This window comes from Trichechus manatus, unplaced genomic scaffold, assembly GCF_000243295.1.
Source record: "Trichechus manatus latirostris isolate Lorelei unplaced genomic scaffold, TriManLat1.0 scaffold00179, whole genome shotgun sequence".
In the NCBI taxonomy this organism is placed as follows: domain Eukaryota; kingdom Metazoa; phylum Chordata; class Mammalia; order Sirenia; family Trichechidae; genus Trichechus; species Trichechus manatus.
This window is the reverse complement of record NW_004444115.1, coordinates 2194153-2213883: the sequence shown is the minus strand read 5'-3', so window position 1 is coordinate 2213883 and position 19731 is coordinate 2194153. Positions and strand designations below refer to the sequence as shown.

General features: G+C 57.8%; 1 protein-coding gene across 1 annotated transcript in view; it reads left to right on the top strand.

Annotated features, from left to right (window-relative positions):
- Window positions 1-10072, top strand: part of HS6ST1 (heparan sulfate 6-O-sulfotransferase 1) — a 46449-nt gene extending 36377 nt beyond the window's left edge. Inside the window, exon 2 of the mRNA XM_004387043.2 lies at window positions 9174-10072. Coding sequence (XP_004387100.1) covers window positions 9174-9882 — 709 coding nt within the window. The 3' untranslated portion in view covers window positions 9883-10072. The remainder of the gene's footprint in view (window positions 1-9173) is intronic.
- Window positions 10073-19731: the final 9659 nt, after the last annotated feature.

Sequence of the window (19731 nt, the reverse complement as noted above, 5' to 3'; positions counted from 1 at the left end):
GCCCTCCACCTTGAGGCAGAGGCAGCCTTTGGGTGTTGAAAGCAGGTGAATGAGAAGGCCAGGCAAGCTCCCTAGTGATTTGGGGACAGCCTAACTGAGGGGTTATAGTGCCAAGGACAGCTGGGCAGCCATCCTCACGCCACCCCATGGCCACCCCCATGGCCTGTGGGAGCAGTCTGTGACCTAGCAGAGGCTCTATTTCCAAGCCGCCCCAGCATGGCTCGGTCCACTCTGGACAGTAAGCAGTGCCCAGGCACCAGGCAGCTCAAGCTGGCAGCACTGGGCCCATCGCCCTCTGCTTGACCTCTGCTTGTCCGCTCCTCCCAGCCCCAAACCAAAAACCAAGCCAGTTGCGTCCAGTCGACTCCAACTCATGGCAACCACGTGTATGTCAGAGTAGAATTGTGCTCTACAGGGTTTTCATTAGCTGGTTTTTCTGAAGTAGATCACCAGGCGCATCTGGGTAGACTCAAACCTCCAACCCTTCACTTAGAAGTCAAGCGCCTAACCATTTGCACCACTCAGGGACTCCTCTTATCTCCCAGGACCAGCCTCACTCCTGCCTTTCTGCCTCTGCCTAGACAGGGTCCTCTGCACTCATCCACATCCTGATGGTCCTCCTCCTCCAGGCAGCCCTCCAGGCCTCCCCTCCTCGCTGTGGGCCCCACCACCTCCTGGGCTGCCACATACCATTTCTCTATGCCGACTTGGTCTTCAACAACAGGGGCAGGTGACACCTTCCCCACTTGTCCCCACCATAGTTTGGTGGACCCCAGGGAGGCGGCGCTGAGCGGGCAGCATGATTCTGACCAGTGTCTGTACCTGGTGGGTAGTAAGTGAGTGAACATGCGGCCCCAGTGTGCCACACTGTCCTATCGTGGCATTCCTGGCCCAGAGCAGCAGCCCAGCAGGCAGGGTTGCCCCTTTCACAGACTGGGAAATGGGGCTAGGGAGGTGGGTTCGTGCCAGGACCGCACACCAAGAGGGCAAAGCCTGGGCCTGGCCTCGTGTGCCCAGCCCTTCCCGTCTTCTCCCGCCTTGAGAACCCACTTCCCCCCTGCTTGCCCCCCAGAAAGAGGACCCAGGGCATGCTTGGTGGTCAGGGCTGGGTGTGGGGCCCCAGCCTTCCCCCGACACGAGTCCCACCCTCAGTGTTGCCCAGGGTGAAGTGAGGCCCGCCAGCAGGAGAGGGCTGTCTGGGGAGGCAGGTAAGAAAGAAGCCCTCTGCAGTTGGCCCCAGCCCCGCCCCCCCCCAACTCCACTGAGCACAGTGTCAGGAAGTCTTTGATCATAGCAGCCAGGACCCTGCCCCCAGCCGCAGCCCACCAGTCATTCTGGTAGGTGGAGCAAGGCTGTGAAGCAGGGCTGCCTGGTCTCCCCATCCAGAGCCCACCTCCTCCCTCTCACCACAGGGAGATGGTCTCTCCAACACCATCAGTTCATAGATGGGGGAACAGGCCATGAAGCACAAAGGGTGCGTTCTAGATCTAAGCCAGAATCTACACCCTACTCCATCCCTGGCCCCGACCCCTCCTCCCAGAGGCCTATCCAAGGGGCTGAGCTGGAATGGGCTTTTTGCCCAGGGTTGGCTGGGCCTGGGGCCTGTGGAGCCAAGTCCAGACCTGTCCTGGGCACCGGAGGGTCAATGACTCACAGTGAACAGTCCTAAGAGCCATCTTTACCTCGTTGTTACTAGCAATGAAGCCCTTGTAACACCACCAGAAGACTTGGGGAGTGGGGAGAGAGCGCAGGGCCAGGCAGGTGGGGAGGGAAACAGCAGTGGAAGGCAGAGAGAGACTGAGGCTGGAGTGGGGCAGCCCCAGGAGCGACTGCACAGAGCAGGAGTGAGTGATAGGAGAGAGCCCGGGAAAGCAGGAGTGTGGCCCCTGCAGAGCACTGCTGCCAGGCCCAGCACTGTGTCACTGGTGCACCCCAGTGGAAGGTGGAGCTGCTGGAACTCCATCCCAGGCACGTCTGACAGGGAGCCCGCTGCCTGGCCCATGTGGGGGAGCATAGGGGTGTGTCCCCCTTTCCCTTATTATCAAGTGTTTCCTGAGCCCCCCACGTGCAAGACCCAATGGGGACAGCCAGACCAGTCCCTGCCTTCATGGGGGCGCTTCTCTAGAGAGCATGCGGGTGTAAAGCAAAGCGTAAGTAGCCACGTGTCACGTGATGCATGTGGTGGACAGGAGGGAGACGGGGATGAGGGAGACGTAGGGTTGGGGTACTCACTCCTCTAAGGGGCGTTTGGGTAGCGAGCACAGCCAGGACGCAGGCCTGTGGCAAGAGCGGGCCTGCTGAACCGTGGCAGAGCCCAGCGACCAGCAGTCCTAGGGCAGTGCAAGGTATGGCTGGACCAAATGCAGGTCGAGGGAACTCGAGGGGCTGGGGGCCAGGCCACTTCCTGTGCCTACCCTGCACCCACGGAGATGGGAGGGAGGACTGCAGGGGGCACAGGCTGGGAGGGGCTTGGAGCCCCAGTGTGGACTCACTACTTGGGACCCTTCAGGCGAGCAAGTGAGATGCCCTTGAGGGGACAGGAATCTGGGTGTCATCAGCACACAGATGACGTTGAAGAGCTAACTGTGTAAGGGGAGGGTGGGGCTCCTGTGTGTGTGTGGCCTCTGCACCTCTTTAAGTAGGGTCACCAGATTTAGCAAATGAAAATACAGGATGCTCAGTCCCATTTGAATTTTAGATAAACTGTGAATAATTTTTTAGTCTAAGTATGTACCATGTAGTATTTGGGACATAGTTATACCAAGATACTATTTGTCGTTTATCTGAAATTCAGCCTGAGGTGGGCATTCTTTCTCTGCAGACTCTGCCTGAGATCCCACCAGCCCCTGGCATCAGCCTGTCCCTGGGGTGCCCCCGGCCCTGCTCCCCAGCCTATGCCCCCCAGGACCGAGCTCTAAGCCCTGCCCCTCCACCTGTGGTTCCTCTGCACCGGCCGCTCCCCCACAGGCAGTGCGCAGGGGGCCTGCGAGACCCTCAGGCCTGCGCCCTTTCCAAGCTCAGAGACGGAGTTCTTAAACCCCTCCTGCCCACTAACTGAGAAAACCCACACGGCTTAAAGCTGTTGTGTGTCAGGCAGCTCATTTGGAAAGGAGCACATGTGTGAGCAGGGCGATAGCAGCCCTGTGCCTCAGATTCGGGGTGCAATGTGGAAGGCGTCCCTGGCCTCCTACAGTTTACAGCTTAGTGGGGAGGCAGTGCAACCGTGAGCAAGAATCAGGCAGCACGGGCCCCGAAGAATTTAAAACACACAGATGTGGTGGCCCAGGGGCCCAGCTGGGTCAGCTGGGGCTCTTACCCCTCCTGGCTCAGCTGCCATTCATACCTGCGGGATGGAGCGTCAAAGTCTGCTGAGGTGGACTGGCCCAGCAGGGTTTTCACCTGTGCCGAGGCCAAGGCACTCCTGTCCCTCGCTCCCCCATCTCAGTGGCACAAAGGAGGAAGGGGGTGTCACCGTTGGTGCTCTCAGGGGCCCATGCTGCCGTAACACGAACACCACAAGTGGGTGGCTTTCAAGAACAGAAATTTATTTTCTTGCAGTTCAGGAGGCTGAAAGTCCAAATCAGAGTCTTGGCCATGTGGATTCCTTCTGTGAGCCTTTCTCTTAGTTTCTGGTGTGCACTGGCAATCCTTGCCATTCCTTTGCCTGTAGACTGTTCTCACGTGGTGTCTGTATGTCCCGTTATGTGTCTGTGTGTATTTGCTCTTTATATAAGACACCACCCAGAAGTGACAAGGTTTGAGACTCACCCTGCTCTGGTATTTGCATGACAAAAGAAACCCTTGTTTCCGAACAAGGTCACACTCACAGGTATAGGGGTGAGGCCTTCAACACCTATATTTGGGGTGTACAATTCAATCTGTAACAGATGGCTTTCAAAATTAGTGGTTTGCCTGGAGCAGCTTACTTCCTAGTTTTGTTAGAAGCCAAACGGTGAGTTGTTGGTGGGTCCTTTAAGTAATTCGCCCATGTGAAGAGAAAAGCCTGGCCATACCCACAGTTGCCTGGGGAGGAGCAGGCTCTCTCACCCCCAATGGCCTTGGCTGCACCGGGTCTTGGGCCAGCCAGCACCCTGCTCTGCAGATGTGGGAGGATGTGTCCTTGGTCCCCCCACCTGCTGTGTGTTGGGCAGAAGTTGCCAAACTGCAGGTGAATGTGGAAGCGCTTATCTGACCTTCCCCCCAACCACAGTCGCCAGCAAGCAGTCTGCAGCCTTCGGCTACCAGAGCCATGCTGGAACTATGTGTTTTCTGCCCTCCTGGGCGTGTGCACCCATGGGTGAGGGTCCAGTGCCTGGTCACTCTCCAGGGGGCTATGTGAGGAGCAGGCTCCTCCCCAGCTCTTGCTGTCAGCATGGGTTAGCAAACCTGCTTGATCATCTCCATCAGAATCTTGAAAGCCTTTAGGAGGGTCGCTTCCTGGAAAAGGACTGGAGGTAGGAGGGCAGTGGAGGGGGTCTGTGCTATGGTCCATATGGTCTGTGAGGCCCTGGGAGCCAGGCTCCCATCCTCAGGACATGCAGGGACAGCCAGAGCCTGCAGGACCTAAGAGTGCTGGGTCACATGTAGATGTGAGCATGGGATTTGAGTGGAGCACATGCTGTCACCCTAGGGCTCTGACACCACCTTTGAGTGCAGGAGCCAGGCCTCCACAAGCAGCACGTGGCCCTTCAAAGCATCCACCTGGCCATCATTGTGTCCCCCACGCCAGTGTCCTGCCTTTCGGTGCACACGCACGCTCATCTAAGTCCTGGCATGGGCAAGCCTGGAGAATGCAGATGGGAGAACAGCCACAAAACCAGCTGTGAGGACAGTGACATGCACGCATGTCCACAGTGCTGACCCCAGAGAAACACTGACACCAGTGCATAGCCTGCACACACTCACACACGTGGGCAGACTCACGGACCACAGACAGACCTGCCTGCAGCCTCACCCACCTACCAGATGGGGTGGTGTGCCCACCTCCTCCTGGAGCAGACAGCACCTGCCCTCACTCAGTGCCAGCATGGCCAGCAGTTAGCCTTCCCACCCCCAGGTCTCAGGCCCCACTGCCCCCAGAAGGTTCTTTCCATCGCCACCCAGGACAGGCCGGCTATGTGGGAGTAGAAGGAAGGCTGCAGATGGGCTTCTTGGCCCCAGTTAGGCATCCGGGACCTCAGGCTGCTGCCTTCTGTCCTTCGTGCTGGCCGGAGGGCCCCTCTGCTCACCGCAGCCACCTGCCAGGACTGGAATTAGAGGCTGCCTTCTGCTTCCTGAGTCTTCTCTAAGCAACTGGTCTGACCAAGACCTCTCTGGCAGGCAGGTGGAGCCAGCAGAGCAGGGCAGTAGGCAGTGGCCCGGCCTGGCACCGCAACCGGTAGTGCTCAAAGCTCACTTAGAGTGGGCTGGTGGGCATGTGGTCACTCCTGCACATGTGTGTACTCCATGCTGACCCCAGGAGGCATGACCCAGCCACCCAGGAGAGGCCAGAGCCAGCCTCCTCACACAGCAGGGTCAGGAAAAGCTACGGGGGTGGGGGGGCGGCGACAACTGTGTTCACCTTGGGCATTCTGGAGGGGCTGCCTCCTGCATTCCCTGCACATCCTAGAGAGCCAGCACCATACTGGGCTGTGTGGCAGAGAGGTGCCGGCAGCACTGTGGCTTCACCCACGCCACAGCACACACACTGCCTCTCGCCCTCAGTGGCCCTGGTTTGTGGTCGGCCCCACAGGCACATACCCTCCTTTAGGGCCACCGTCCCTGTCCTGCCCCTCTCCCTGCCCACCCTCCAGGCAGCACTGCGAAGGCTGCAGCCAGGAGGCCTTGGGTCATTGGATCCTGGCTGGGTGGAGGAGGGCTTCCCAGACAGCCAGGTGTCGGCACCCCTTCTCATGGGACCTCCAGTGGAGATGCAACCCACCACCCTGGCTGCCAGCCTACTTGGGTCTGGGGCTCCCAGGCAGAGTGGATCACCTGGTGCAGGAGGAGGAGTCCACCGTGTAGGGGCGGGGGGACCTAGGTCACAGTACTGATGAGGCTAAGCCGGGACTGGTGCCCCATACCCTGGGTGTGTGAAGTCCCCACCAGGTCAGGACCTCTGGGTGTTCCATCAGTCGCCCAATGAAAACCTGAGGAAAGCTCAGGCTCAGGCTGGACCACCTGGGTGCGGATCCTGCCCTGACTAGGGATCCCGACCTGGGTGTTGATCCCCCCCGGCCGTGGATCCCCCCCTGGCTGCGGATCCCTCCCTGGGTGTGGATCCTCCCCTGGCCATGGATCCCACCCTGGGTATAGATCCCGCCCGGCGGAAACCAGCCCCAGTTCTCTGTGCCTCAGTTGCCACATCTGGAGCATGGGGTGGCAGCACACCCTGCAGTGCTCTTATGAGGTATTTCTTCACTGTCCACTGAATCCCTTGGTGCCCGGCCTGAACTGTGCTGGGGACACTGCGGTGCATCTGACCCAGGCCCTGCCCTTCCCAGAGGCTGTGGTCAGGGAGGGCCTCCTGGAGAAGACGTTGGCTCAGGAGGGCATAGGCAGGGATGGGGAGTGATGAGCTCGGAGGTGACCGTGCTATGGGCCGGGTGGAGGTGCACAGAGTCCATCAGGTGCAGGGACACAGACCGTGGGCAGGAGTGAGGCAGGACCACTACCTGGCTGTTGAGCTCATGGTCCGTGGCCCTCTCACAGCCTCTCCCCTACCCATTTCAGGGCTCTCAACAGGGCTTCCTGGGGGCAGAGGCCCCTCCTTCCTGTCCAAGGTCTGCCAAGTGCATGCCCGTGTGGGAGCCAGGTACTTGGAGCCTTGGGACTACTGGAAGCATTCGTCATGCCTCTAAATTGGTCTCCAGAGCTGACGAGCCGCACACCACCCTGCCAGTCCCCTAGATCATTAAACAGGCCCTAGCACTGGCCAGCGGCTCCCAACATGTCCAGGAAGCTCCAAGGAGCCTGCAGGTGCAGACATGGCAGAGACGGCACCCCAGGAGTCCCCAGTGACCTGTCCATAGGCCCCCAAACCCCTGTGACACCCACATCCATCTGAGAATCAGTCCAGTCATCTCCCCAGGCAGGGGCAGCTTGCACTTGGGGCCTTGCCCAGCCAGCAGGACCCCGCCCTCCCCACAGCCCACTCTGTAGCCCTACAGGCCACTCACCCTCTCTGGACCAGGGGTGGAGCAGCCTGGAGGGCAGGTGCCCTGAGCTCTCAGGTCTCAGGTTGCAGGTCATGAGCAAGGCCTTTCCCTTCCTGAGCCAACAGCTGTGAAATGGAAGTGACTCAGGGCTTCTGGGGGTGGTCTGTGCGGCTGGCATCCCCAGAGCCTGCAGGCACCACAGTGGAAGGGGGTGCCAGGCTAAGGATTTCCCAAGGGCTGTATGGACAGTCTGATGAGCAAGGCTGACCTGGGGTGGCTGTGCCGCCAGCAGGGGCATCCTCAGGAGCCCAGCTGGCCCCTCCTCCCTTCCCTGTATATAGGGTTTGCAAGGCACCTGAGCCGGGCAAGAGCTGATGCTGATGCAGGGCTGAGGCTGCAGGGGTTGGTCCCTGAGGGGCGCAGCGTTGGTGCTGGGGTGATTGCTGGGGTCAGTGGAGCATGGGGTGCTGGCACTGGGGAGGCAGACTGCCCACCTGTCACAGGTGCATCTGTGTCCTTACCTCTATGCCAGGTTGCACTCTGTGTGGTGTGGGCAGGGCTCTTAGCAGACCGTGCAGATCACACTGGATTTCTGTATTCAGGAGGCTGTCCACAGCGACCCGTTGGCATACGGTGGTCAGCAGGATGGGGGCAGGCCCCAGGCTTGGCTGGGGGCAGTACAGGCTGTGTGAACACACGAGGGACTGCACTGTTAGGACGTGCTCTGGGCATGTCTGTGCGTCCCTTTCTTGCCCTGGGGCTGCCCTCACTGAGTCTGACTCTGTGTGTGTATTTGTCTGTGCTGGCATCTTTAGAAGCAGTAGTCAGGATGTGCCGTGTCTTTTGCTTCGTCCCTATAGGAAATTGTGAGCTAACGTCCCTCACCCCACTTTCGCACAGACCCCCCCGCCCCAGGCGCGGAGCCCACTAGGGGACTTGGGCAGCTGGTCCAGTGACCCTCCCAGGCTGTTTCCTCCACTGGGTCCTGAAGGTGCTGGGTGAGGTGACTGTCTTGGACCCTGTAACGCTGCCTGCTCTTAAGGCCCTGGGCCCCTTCCCTCTTCCGTCCTGTCCCTGGGCACACTTCAGACAAGTAACTGGGCAGTCAGCCTGAGGTTGCCGCTGCGACAGAGTCTGAGGCAGACACACAAGGGCTTCCCTAGGAGGTGACACTGGGGACAAGGCAGCATTAGGCAGACGAAGGCGGGAGGGGAGAGGGCTGCAGAGGCCACGTGGAGGCCCGGGGGTATCGCAGCCTGGAGTGGGAGCCCAAACAGATCCCCTTTGCTGCCTCTTCTCCACTCCCCTCCCAGCCCTCAGGAACACATCCCCACACATCTCACAGCCAGCCCCATTGTCTGCAAAGGAAAAGTGAAACAGGAAGGAGCCTGCTAGGAAGTCACGCAGCTTCCACCTCACCTGAGACTGGTCAGCCCAGCAAGGAGGCCACCCCAGCCCGGCAAAGGGAGGGGGCCACGGCTGCCCCCACAGCCCCTAACACCACGATGTTGGGCCCTGCCCCCACCACCCTGGTGACCCTGCAGCTCTAGTGGGCCGACCTCACAAGCTCCGGGGTCCTCTCAGCTCCTGCCAAGCCCCCACAGTGCCCTTCCTGGGTGGGGCTGCCCCCACAGCCTCTCCTGCCTCTGACGAGGGACCTCTTGGAGTCCTCCTCTCCTGAGAGGTCAGTGTCGGGTGGCGGTGGGTGGGAGCAGACAACTTGCCCCATTGCCCAGGCCTCACCTCCCTGGGCCGAGTCACCGTGGGCACCGTCAGGGCCACACTTGGTAGCTGTGTGCCCTTGGCAAGTTCTCGTCTCCCCCAGGGGCAGTTGTTTGAGACCTAGACTTGGTGGTTGGTGTCGGAGGGGAGGTCACTTGTCTGAAGTCCTGTGATGAGGGAGCCATGGAGTCAGGACCCCTCCTCAGGGCCCAAACTCTGGACCACTTCATGCCCTGCCTAGGACCCCAGTACTGATCACTCACACCACCGCCCCCTAGCCGTGCCTGCCTCACCACCTCTCTGGTCTCGTTGCAGGAAGTTCTACTACATCACCCTGCTGCGGGACCCTGTGTCACGCTACCTGAGTGAGTGGCGGCATGTGCAGCGGGGTGCCACCTGGAAGACGTCACTGCACATGTGTGATGGGCGCACACCCACACCCGAGGAGCTGCCGCCCTGCTATGAGGGCACAGACTGGTCGGGCTGCACGCTCCAGGAGTTCATGGACTGCCCCTACAACCTGGCCAACAACCGCCAGGTGCGCATGCTGGCCGACTTGAGCCTGGTGGGCTGCTATAACCTGTCCTTCATCCCTGAGGGCAAGCGAGCCCAGCTGCTGCTCGAGAGTGCCAAGAAGAACCTGCGGGACATGGCCTTCTTCGGCCTGACGGAGTTCCAGCGCAAGACGCAGTACCTGTTCGAGCGGACGTTCAACCTCAAGTTCATCCGGCCCTTCATGCAGTACAACAGCACACGGGCAGGCGGCGTGGAGGTGGGCGAGGACACCATCCGCCACATCGAGGAGCTCAACGACCTGGACATGCAGCTCTACGACTATGCCAAGGACCTCTTCCAGCAGCGCTACCAGTACAAGCGGCAGCTGGAGCGCCGGGAGCAGCGCCTGCGGAGCCGCGAGGAGCGCCTGCTGCACCGCGCCAAGGAGGCACTGCCACGGGACGAGGCCGAGGAGCCAGGCCGCGTGCCTACTGAGGACTACATGAGCCACATCATTGAGAAGTGGTAGTGGTGCCCGCCACGGGGCTCATAGTGCAGGGCCAGGAGAGGGGCCCACCAAGGACACGGGCCACATTGTCCAGAAGTGGTCATGGTGCCTGCTGCAGGGCCTCATGGGATGGGTGCCAGGGGAGGGGGGGCATGACAAGACAGACAGACCTGCACACAAACGGACCCCACCCAGGATTTTCATGTAGAGTGCCTGGATCTGTTTAACAGATGGACGTGTCCTGAAAAGAACACGGGAGTGGGGGTGGGGCGGTGGGAGGGGGTGGGAAAGAGTCTTACTGTTTCTCTAAGCCCAGGGTTCTTAGAAATAAATGTGGAAATCCAGGGCATCAAAGAAAGTCATGCTTGAAGGGTGTGAGGTCAGGAAAGGTAGGGTCCCTGCTCTCCTGGCTCCTCCTCCCCGTCGCAGCCAAGGTTTGAAGAAGACAAAAGACAGAGTGGACCTGCCAGGCCTGAGTGCGCCTTGGGAGCGCATGTGGGTGTGGCCATGGAGAAAGCAGGCACAGATGGGGACTGAGTGGCTGAGCGAGGGCTGCCGTGCCAGGCCAGGGCCCGGCCTCCTCCCCCTCACAGACGAGCCAGTTCAGTCCCTGGAGACCCACACCAACTATGCACTAACCTATGCACAGCCCCCACCCTGTCCAGCAGTGGGGCTATAGACCAGCTGTCGGCACCTTCCTCTCCAGCTATCCCCTTGGCTTCTGTTGGTCCCAGTCCACTAGGGCCTTGTGACATCCCCACCCCAGGAACCTGCAGCCCTTGCGAGGTGAATAGAGCTCCCGACACCTCCCCCACCCCCCACCACCCATCTGCAGCAGAGAAGATGAGACCTTGGGCTCTGGAGAGGCTCACTCTGCCCACTGCCCTCAGACGGGAGATGGGCCTACCCTACAGTTTCCCCGTTCTGGGCAGAGTGGGGTCCCAGGAGTGGGAAGGCTGTAGCCAGGGAAGCAGAGGCCTAGACATGGAGGGCTGGGAGCTGAGGGTGCCCCCTCTTCGTTTGGGCACTCTGGACTGATGAGGGGCCACCTGGCTCCAAGCCCCAGCCTCTTAGACACTTATTTGAGGGCTCGTGTCTCAGCTCCCATGGCCCTGAGTATAAAGTGCAGTCACATCACAGTGATGGAGCGCATCGAACTGAGCCATGCCGTGGGCCACGTGCCACGGGGACCTGGGGGCTGGGACTTGGGCTTTCAGAGTTTCAGCTAGGGTTGGAAGAAACGGTTCTGGGTGGCCTCCCTGGGGCCCACATAGTCACCCCACCACCTTCCAGGGCTGTCTCCGTATTTCCCTGCCACCCCCAGGCTGGTCAGGACCTGTTCCCTCAGCCCTGAAGTCTACCTGATGGCCCTATGGGAAGCCGTGTTGTGGGTCCTGTGCTCCTGTCCCTCCTGCCCTACCCCCACCCCATGCACCCACAAACCCCCACACACCCTCACCTTGGTGCGTCATCTCCTATATGTGTGCCCCACACACCTGCACTCTAGAGGCGAGGCAGGGTCTCCTCCCAGAGTGCCCTCCCCACACAAGAGATCCGCGACCTGGCATTCCAGGGAGCTGAGCGTGGAGAGGGGAAGCCAGCCCCCATCGGGCAGCGTGGGGCTCTAGAAGAGGAAGTGGGTTTACCCAAGGGGCAGGGGTGCCATGGGGCCACCTGGGGAGGAGCTGATCCTGCCGGAGGCCCACCCACCTTCCCTGTCCCTATTTTCTCTCCAGCCCCTGCTCTTGCTGCCATGAGTGAAGGAATTGGATAGCCACAGAGGAGGGAGCGAGGAGTCTCTAGAGCAAGCATTGAGGGAAGCTCCCCCTCAGGAAGTAGTTTTCACTGGTCCTTATCTGGCCCAGAGGTCCCCCTCAGGGCATCCTGCACTGGCAGTCCACCCCTTGGAGCCAGTGCAGGGCATGAGGTCAGGCTTGGTGGGCACACTGCTGGGGGGTGGGCAGGTGGGTGGCACCAAGGTGAGATGGTGACCATGCTCATTGTAAGGGAGATCAGGGTCTGCGTGGGGTGAACTTGCTGTGAGGCTCATCTGGGATAGCGTGCTCCTGTGGGGTCAGGATGGGGTTCCGAAGGGGCCTGGCATCTAGTATAAGCCACCTGGGACCCTGGGAGCTGCTGAGGCCTCCTTCTGGGGGAGGCGAGCAGAAGCTCCACCCTTTTCTACCTGACCCAGGGCTCCCAGCTACACCAGGCTCCTCCAAGCAGGCCTGACACACGGTCTGTTTTGTACATACTGGAACATGTTTTAACTCATGCCCCATTGTCCCAGTTCCCATGGAAGCACAGGTCTCTTCTTGGTTTCTTTGCTGCATTGGGGAGACAGTCTGTCTCCTGCTAGCCCTGGGCGGAGGAGCCCACCACAGTCCAGCTTGCAGAGCCCGCAGCGCCTGAGCCCTGCACTCCGCAGACTGCCTGCTTTGGGCGAAGGTATCCTGATGTGGCAGCATCTCCTGGGACGCCACGGTGGGGCAGCTACCCTGGATCTGAGGACCCCACCCACCCAGGCCTCTTCTAGGGGCTTCAAGGACAGAAGCAGACACTGGCCACTGGGCCACTCCTGGCACAAACCCTGCAGACACTGCACTCCCAGTCCGGGAACAAGGAGGGCAGACATGTCTGAGCAATGAGTCTGTGAGCTTTTGCTGAAACGGAGACTGTTTAACTTGAACCCAGGAGCATTTAAAGCTTTATTTATTTATAGCTTCTTATTAAAAGAAAAGTGTTGAGAAGAAATCTTTTGGTTATTCATACAAAAAAATTTATTTGATGATGGAAAAGGAAGTCATAATCATCTGATGTTTCTGTCTAGGTCGAGAATGAGTGTTAGCCAATGAAATAAACCCTGAAATGGAGCGCTGGTGTGCGGGGTCTGTCCTCGAGCCGTCCACGCTGCCACCAGCTCGCCATCCCTGGTGTGGCTGCGCCCTCCCCGTGTGAGTTTCGGGGTGCACATTTGTGACCACAGGAATGGGGGTGCTCTGAACAGCCTTCCAGAGGTATACTGGACCCAGTAAGAGAGGAGGTGACACATACTCAGTAAATACTGCTTTGTAAAAGTACAATGTGACATCACCACAGGGAACAACAGTCATTAATTATAGCATTTAAAAATATGACACCAGTTTAGAGTAAGGTTGAAAGGAATGCAGACACCATGCGGCTACTTTCGCAATGACCTCTTTCCCCATCAACTTTTACTTTTGAAAGATTTCAAGTGACAGAGAAGTTGAAAGAATAAGCCCCTTGGCTGGGATTTACGTGAGGAGCATTCTGCCCCCTTTTGTTGTCTTGCGCTCACTCTTGCTGTCTCTGTCTTAGTCATCTAGTGCTGCTACAACAGAAATACCACAAGTGGGTGGTTTTAACGAAGAGAAATTTGTTTCCTCACAGTAAAGTAGGCTAAAAGTCCAAATTCACCGTCAGCTCCAGGGAAAGGCTTTTTCTCTCTGTCGGCCTTCTCTTCAGTGTTCCCCCGGACTAGGAGCTTTTCTGCGCAGGGACCCCAGTCCAAAGGATGCTCTCTGCTCCCAACACTGCTTTCTTGATGGTATGAGGTCCCCCTGTCTCACTGCTCACTTCTGTCTCTTATATCTCGAGAGATTGCCTCAGGACACAATCCAGTCTTGTAGATCAGGTCCTGCCTTACTAACACAACTGCTACCCATCCTCCCTCATTAACATCATAGAGGCAGGTTTACAACATACAGGAAAATCACACAGTACCAGGAATCATGGCCCAGCCAAATTGATACACACATTTTTGGGGGGACATAATTCAAACCATGACAGTCTGTGTGCACACACATGCACAAACATTGGATGGTCACAGTCACAATGTCTCAGTCCTAAGTCTTTCAGTAAGAATCTCCTAAGCATAGCATTCTGCTGCAAAACTCCGCCACGTTATCACATCCCCAGAATTTAACATCAATACCTAATATTATCTAATACAGTCCACATTCAGATTTTCCACTTGATCCAATAATGGCTTTTTTACTTGCTTTACCTTTTTTTAGTTGCACAATCACAGTGCGCTTGGCTGTCATATCTCTTCCATCCCCATTAGGCCAGAACAGCCCCGCACGCCGTTATTTCGTTTTGGCATTGGCACTCGTGATGAACGTAGCCAGTGGTCTCTGACAGGGCTCCCGTGTATCTGGTGGCTTCCTCGTGACAATCTGGTTAAGCATGCTGGGCTCAGGTGCTACCAGGGGAGGCCGTCTTCTTGGCCGTGGGCCCTGAGGGCTCAGTCCTCCACTCTGTGGGGCCTGGAGGCCTTGCAAAGTTTCTGGGTCTGGGTGGTCCCACCCAAGCTGATAAAAGCAGTCAACTCATTACCTTTTTCTTCACGGAAATGAATTAACTGTGCCCAGAGGTGGGAGCTAGTTAGTTACTTCTGTGATGTTGTGGCCTGGGGCCCCAGTCTGTGTGTCAGTGTCAGCCCTTGCGGTTCCTGGGGGAGCCCCACCATGGCTGCCTGTGTCTGGTAACTGGAACGCTAGGCTCTCTCACAAAACTGTGTTGGAGCCAGTGGTTTGGACCTCAGGGCCTAAGGCCCTCTTCCTCCACGTACTCCTGCCCTTTAGAGAGCCAGGTTGGAGAAAGAATAGGGAGGGGCAAGACAGCTGAGGGGCTGCATGGCCTGGCTTCTTCCCACCAGCCGCCTGTGAAAGGGGAGGAGGAGGGGAGCCGGCCCACTGGCCACTGAGCAAACGAGGGTGGATGGGGCAAGCAAGGCACCCGTGACATGTGAGCCCTCCACTGGTCCCTGGAGGACAACAATAGGCTTCCTGGTGACCAGAGCTTCCCCGCACTGCACCTCTGCGCGACCAAATGAATCCTCTGTAAGGGAGCCATCACTCTAATAGCAAAGCAGACTTGCCAGGTAGGAGCATAGATGGGTTTCTGGGAGGAAGCCTGGGGTGGAAAGGTCTGTGCCTCTCCCCGCAGGTCTGCCCCCATCCCCACGTTCACTTTGAGGCTTACTTGGGGTGCAGCAGGCCCTCCACCAGCCTCCAAGCACTGGGAGCCCAAGGTAGAAGCACCCTCCTCCACTTCTTGGCGGCTCCATGCGCTCTACAGGGCCGCCATTGTGTGATGGCAACAAAATCAGCCTGGAGATGCCTCCCCTCTCAAAAAGTGGGTGTTCTCATCATCCTACTTGTATTTAAAATTAAAGGCCACTTTTAAGTCCGCCTGAGTGAGAGGAGAGAGGCGCTGGCCCCTCCCTACCTAGCCCCTCACCCCAGCCCCGCACTCTGCAGAGTCTCCTGAGGGTGTCGGCCAGCTCAGGGCCATCCACTGCTCCCCCACCCTATGCCTCCTGCCCCAACTGCTCTCCCTGTGCCTCCCATGCTGCTGTGGAACCCAAGTTCACCCTTGCTTCTCAGACTGAGCCTCAGGACGGCCGCCTTCTGCCGCCAACGCTGTCTCCTCTTGTCACCGACCACCGACCACCGGCCACCACAGCAGCTGTTGCTCCCTTGAATGGCTTTAGGCCCCTCCCTGCGCGCTCCCTCAGCTCCCCACAGCCCCTGGGCAGGCTCCAGGCCACATATGGGCTCAGGTGGGCTCCTCTGCACACTGCCACTTCTTTTCTTACCGCCCACCTTCTCCTCCAGCCCGCAGCTAGGAGGGGCTCAGGGAAGGTGGTCTCCAACTCACCCCACCTGTGTGGGGCCTCGGGACTGGCCTGGGACCTTGGCCCCTCTTGGCGGCCTAGAGAGGCACCGACTTCCCCCTGCATAGAGCCCAGCAAAGACTAGTCAACCAAGGCTGCCCGCACCGTACACCCGGACCTCGGGGGCTGTGCTCTGGCCCCACCGTGCCCCTACCCAGGGCACGTGGGTACCCTGGCCCTCAGCCAGCCTTGCAGGGGTGGAAGTCAGAGTCCTTCCAGGAGCATGTACCTGGTCTGGGGACCTTCAAGACCAGGGGTCTCCGGAGGGCACTGGTAGGGGATCTGTGTTATGGAGACCAGCACCCCTTTGGGCTGACCAGGCCCCCCTGCAAGCTCCTGCTCCAGTGACTGGGGTGGAAGCTTGAGGCCCAAAGAGAACTCCTGCTCATTCTGGGGAGCCCAGGCTCAGCACCTCCCTCCACAGGCTGCAGCCACCGAGAGGCCTCTCAGGGGTGCAGTCTGTTGGCAGGTCTGGGTTCGGATCCCAACTGGACACTGACCAGCCTCCTGTCTCTATAGAAAGGCTTTGGTGAGGATTCACCTGCTTCTGGAGGGGAGGGGCCCAGGCCCATGCCAGGCACACCTCGTGCTGTGCCTTGCCTTCTTCCTGGCTCGCCCCACGACCTACAACCAAAAGTTCCCTTCCCACCAAGACTGTGGTCTCCACCCTGGCTAGGGACTAAGCCATGGGGAGAGGGGCTTATTAAAAGACTGATGGAAGGGCCACAGTGACTCTGCTGTGCGTGTCTGCAGCATGAGTTCTCTTCTCCAGCCCCACAGAATATGTGCCCCCACCGCCCCCATGGGCAGGTGACTCACATCCTTTCTGCCCAGCCAGGAGTGCCCACTGACCCCACAGCTGCCTCTTCACCTCAGCCCAGCAAAGGGGAAGCTAGGGTCCGCTGACCTGTGCCTCTAACCATGACAGAGGCCACAAGCAGAGGACAGTGTTTGGGAACAACCTCGCTGTGACCACCTGGCACGGGCATGTGCAGGATGTGCATGTGGGTTTGCAGTGTGCATTATGTGTGTGCACATGTGTAGGCATGGGCTTGAGTGTGCACACATGTGTGCACCTGTGTGTACATACGCACCTGTGTGTGTGCACACGTGTGCACGCGTGCTGGCCGCCGGGTGTCATGGCTGGGCTCACTCTGCTTTCTGGAAAAACCTCTAATCAGGAGCCCCAAGAGACTTGAGGAGCACTCTTTCTGTGACCCATCGGATGGACACCACCACCCACTCCTGTGGGCGAGGGTGGGGGGCTGTGTTACCACCATCTGGCCAGTGGGATGGACTCACACCGGCAGCCCCTGAGAAATCCTGGGTTCTCTTAGAGCCCCACCAAGCACAAGGAGGGCCTAGGCAGGCCTGCGAGCTGAGGACCACGCCAACCCCACTCAGTGGAACCACAGATGGACACAGCGCCAGCCTTGCCAGTGGGACACCTAAGGACAGTCTCTTTCTTTTTCCCTTCCCTTTCCCAAAGGGCCATTGAACTTTTCAGGCCCACGGCCTGCCTGCCCCACCCATCCCCACCTGACCAGGCCATCTTGCCCCCTGCCCCAGGAGTTGGGTGGGTGACCCATCCTGTCTCCCCTGAGACAAATGCAAAAGAGTCTCCTGCCCCACTGCCTGCTGGGCCTCCTGCAAACTCTGGTTCCTGTCTGAGGACCAACCCAGGAAAGACCTAGGCTCCTCAGGAAGACACAGAGGAGGCTCTGAACCCACACAGTACTGCCCAGACTGCTGACAAGGTGCTCACACCCTGGGACCTGAGACTCCCAACCACTCTGAGGTTTGATTTACAGTTTTAAAAATGTGTCCACTCAAGGTAACAGTCTTTCTTGGTTTAAACCAGTTTGTTGAGGATCCCCCTCCTCCTCTCTGGGTGGCACTGGGGCCCTGGGGAGACATCTCCCCTATGGTGGCAGGGGTTCTCACATGTCCCCCGCTGCCTGGTTGACAGGGCCATGGGGCCTTGGCTGGGACCGCCAGCCTCCATTCTCACCAGTTCTGCAGCTGGAGTGCTGGGGCAGTTGGAGCTGGAAGACCACCCTCGTGGCTTGGGTGAGGCACAGAGATCCCTCCTGGGGGCTCAGTCTGTCCCCTCTGATGTTGTGCTGATGAGTCCTCACCTGAGCTCTCCTGGCCCTGACCATCTCTCCAGCGCTTCCCGCTCCGTGGATCACAGGGACCCCTGGCATGCACCCTGCGTAGCCCCAGCCGGTTCCCCTCACACATCAGCTTGGCCCGGAGCCACCTCAGGCCTACTCTCTAAGTTTGCCATGCTGCCATTCTGCACTCCTACATGTGGCCCCAGCTCACACCCTCCTCTTCCAGCTTCTTGCCCTGCCCGATCCAAGCTGTTTCCAGTGCTCCACTCAGGCCTGACAGAGGCACGGGCATGGTGCTCTGGGGCCCAGAAATGTCTTCCCTTTCATCTGTGCCCTAAGAGCCCCTCTTCTTCCCCCAGTCCCTGCCCCTACCCCCTTGCAGTTCCTAACCCTCCCCCTATGGGACTTTCCTCACCGTGTCCCACGAGACTTAGAGTAGCCCTATGATTATATGTGAAAGGGAGCCTAGGGATTTGGAAAACACTTTTTTCCTCAAACAAAAAGCCAAGCATCCAAGCTGATGGGCTCTCCAAAGACTCATGGTGTGGCTTGGAGCCATGCAGTTCAAATGGCTTCTTTGTCTAAGTGGTATCTGCCCTGCAGAAGCCATGTAGTCCAAGGGTTCAGGCCAGGGAACAGCAGGCAGTCTCATCTGTGGGGAAGGAAGCTTTGTGAGCTGCGTGCCTGCATGTCCCCTGGGATGGCTGTTGTGACAAAGCCCCTGTACCGAGGGGCACTCAGGTGCTCTCTGCTCTAGCAAGAAGGGATTCCCAGGGAACAATGCTTCGGGCACCACAGAAGGCCACGTGTACAACTTGCACACCCTTATTTAGGATGCAGTTTAAATGCAGTCTGACCTTGCATGTTGGGAGATGGCACACAGAGGTGGCCTGGGGTCCCTGCTGGCATTGCATGCAGGAAGTGATTTCTCTACCTCAAAGGATTTACAGCTCTGGCATCGCAGCAGACCTGCTGGTTATCCCTTGATATTGGATCTCCCCTCCTTGCTCAGCAATAGAACCTCCACTTATGGATCAAGACTACATTTCCAGCCCTCCTTGCAATGAGATGTGGCTGCATCATTAAACTCTGGCCAACAGTATGCAAGAGGAAATGTCGCCTCCAGTTTCAAGAAACTGTCCTGAAAGAGAAGGGGGCAGACCTTTTATCCTTCCTTCCTCTTACCTAATGGCTAGATTGAAGATGTGATGGCTGGAGCTCAAGCAGCCATTTTGGGCCATGAGGTAGAAGCCATGTGTTAAGGAGGGTAGAGCAACAAGATAGATCCCTGATTATTGTGGAACCTCCCTACCAGCTTTAGGCTGCCTACTTTCAGATTTTAATCTATGTAAGAGAAAAATGAACATGTACCTCGTTTAAGCCACTGCTGCTTGGGATTTGTACCACTAAATTTGTACCACTAAACCTAATTCCAATGATGATGGGCTATATGGCACAGTCACTAAAGATGGCATTCCTGCAAAGAGAACACAGATGGAGGCTGCAGCCTAACTAATCACACCTCCATTCCACCAAGGACTCAAAACAAGCTGCTTAAAGACGGCCCACCTGCCTTCCCTGGCTTCATATTAGTGGAAGTCTTCAAATGCATAGAGTGGGAGGGAACCTGGGCAACCTTGTGTACCTTTTGAGTTTTGTGAATGAATTACCTGTTAAAACATAAATGACTGAAAATAAAACAAAAGTAAAATGGAAGATAACACTAAATTCATGGCAGTGATTTTCTGAAAGTAGTAGAGGAGGGAGGGGGTGAGACTGAGGCTGGAGAAATAAGGGAATGTCAACTTATCTGTGACATTTTACATATTATAGTTATAAAATTAAGTAATGAATAAAATAACAATTGTCACTTCTGGGTGGTAGGTACATGGATATTTGTTATGTTATTCTTTGTACTTTTCTATATCGTTTTGTTTCTCAAAATAAAATCATCACCCAACATCAGAGCACCTAAATATATAAAGCAAACACCAATAGAATTGACAAGAGAAATAAACAGCACCACAATGATAGTTGGAGACTTCAATACAT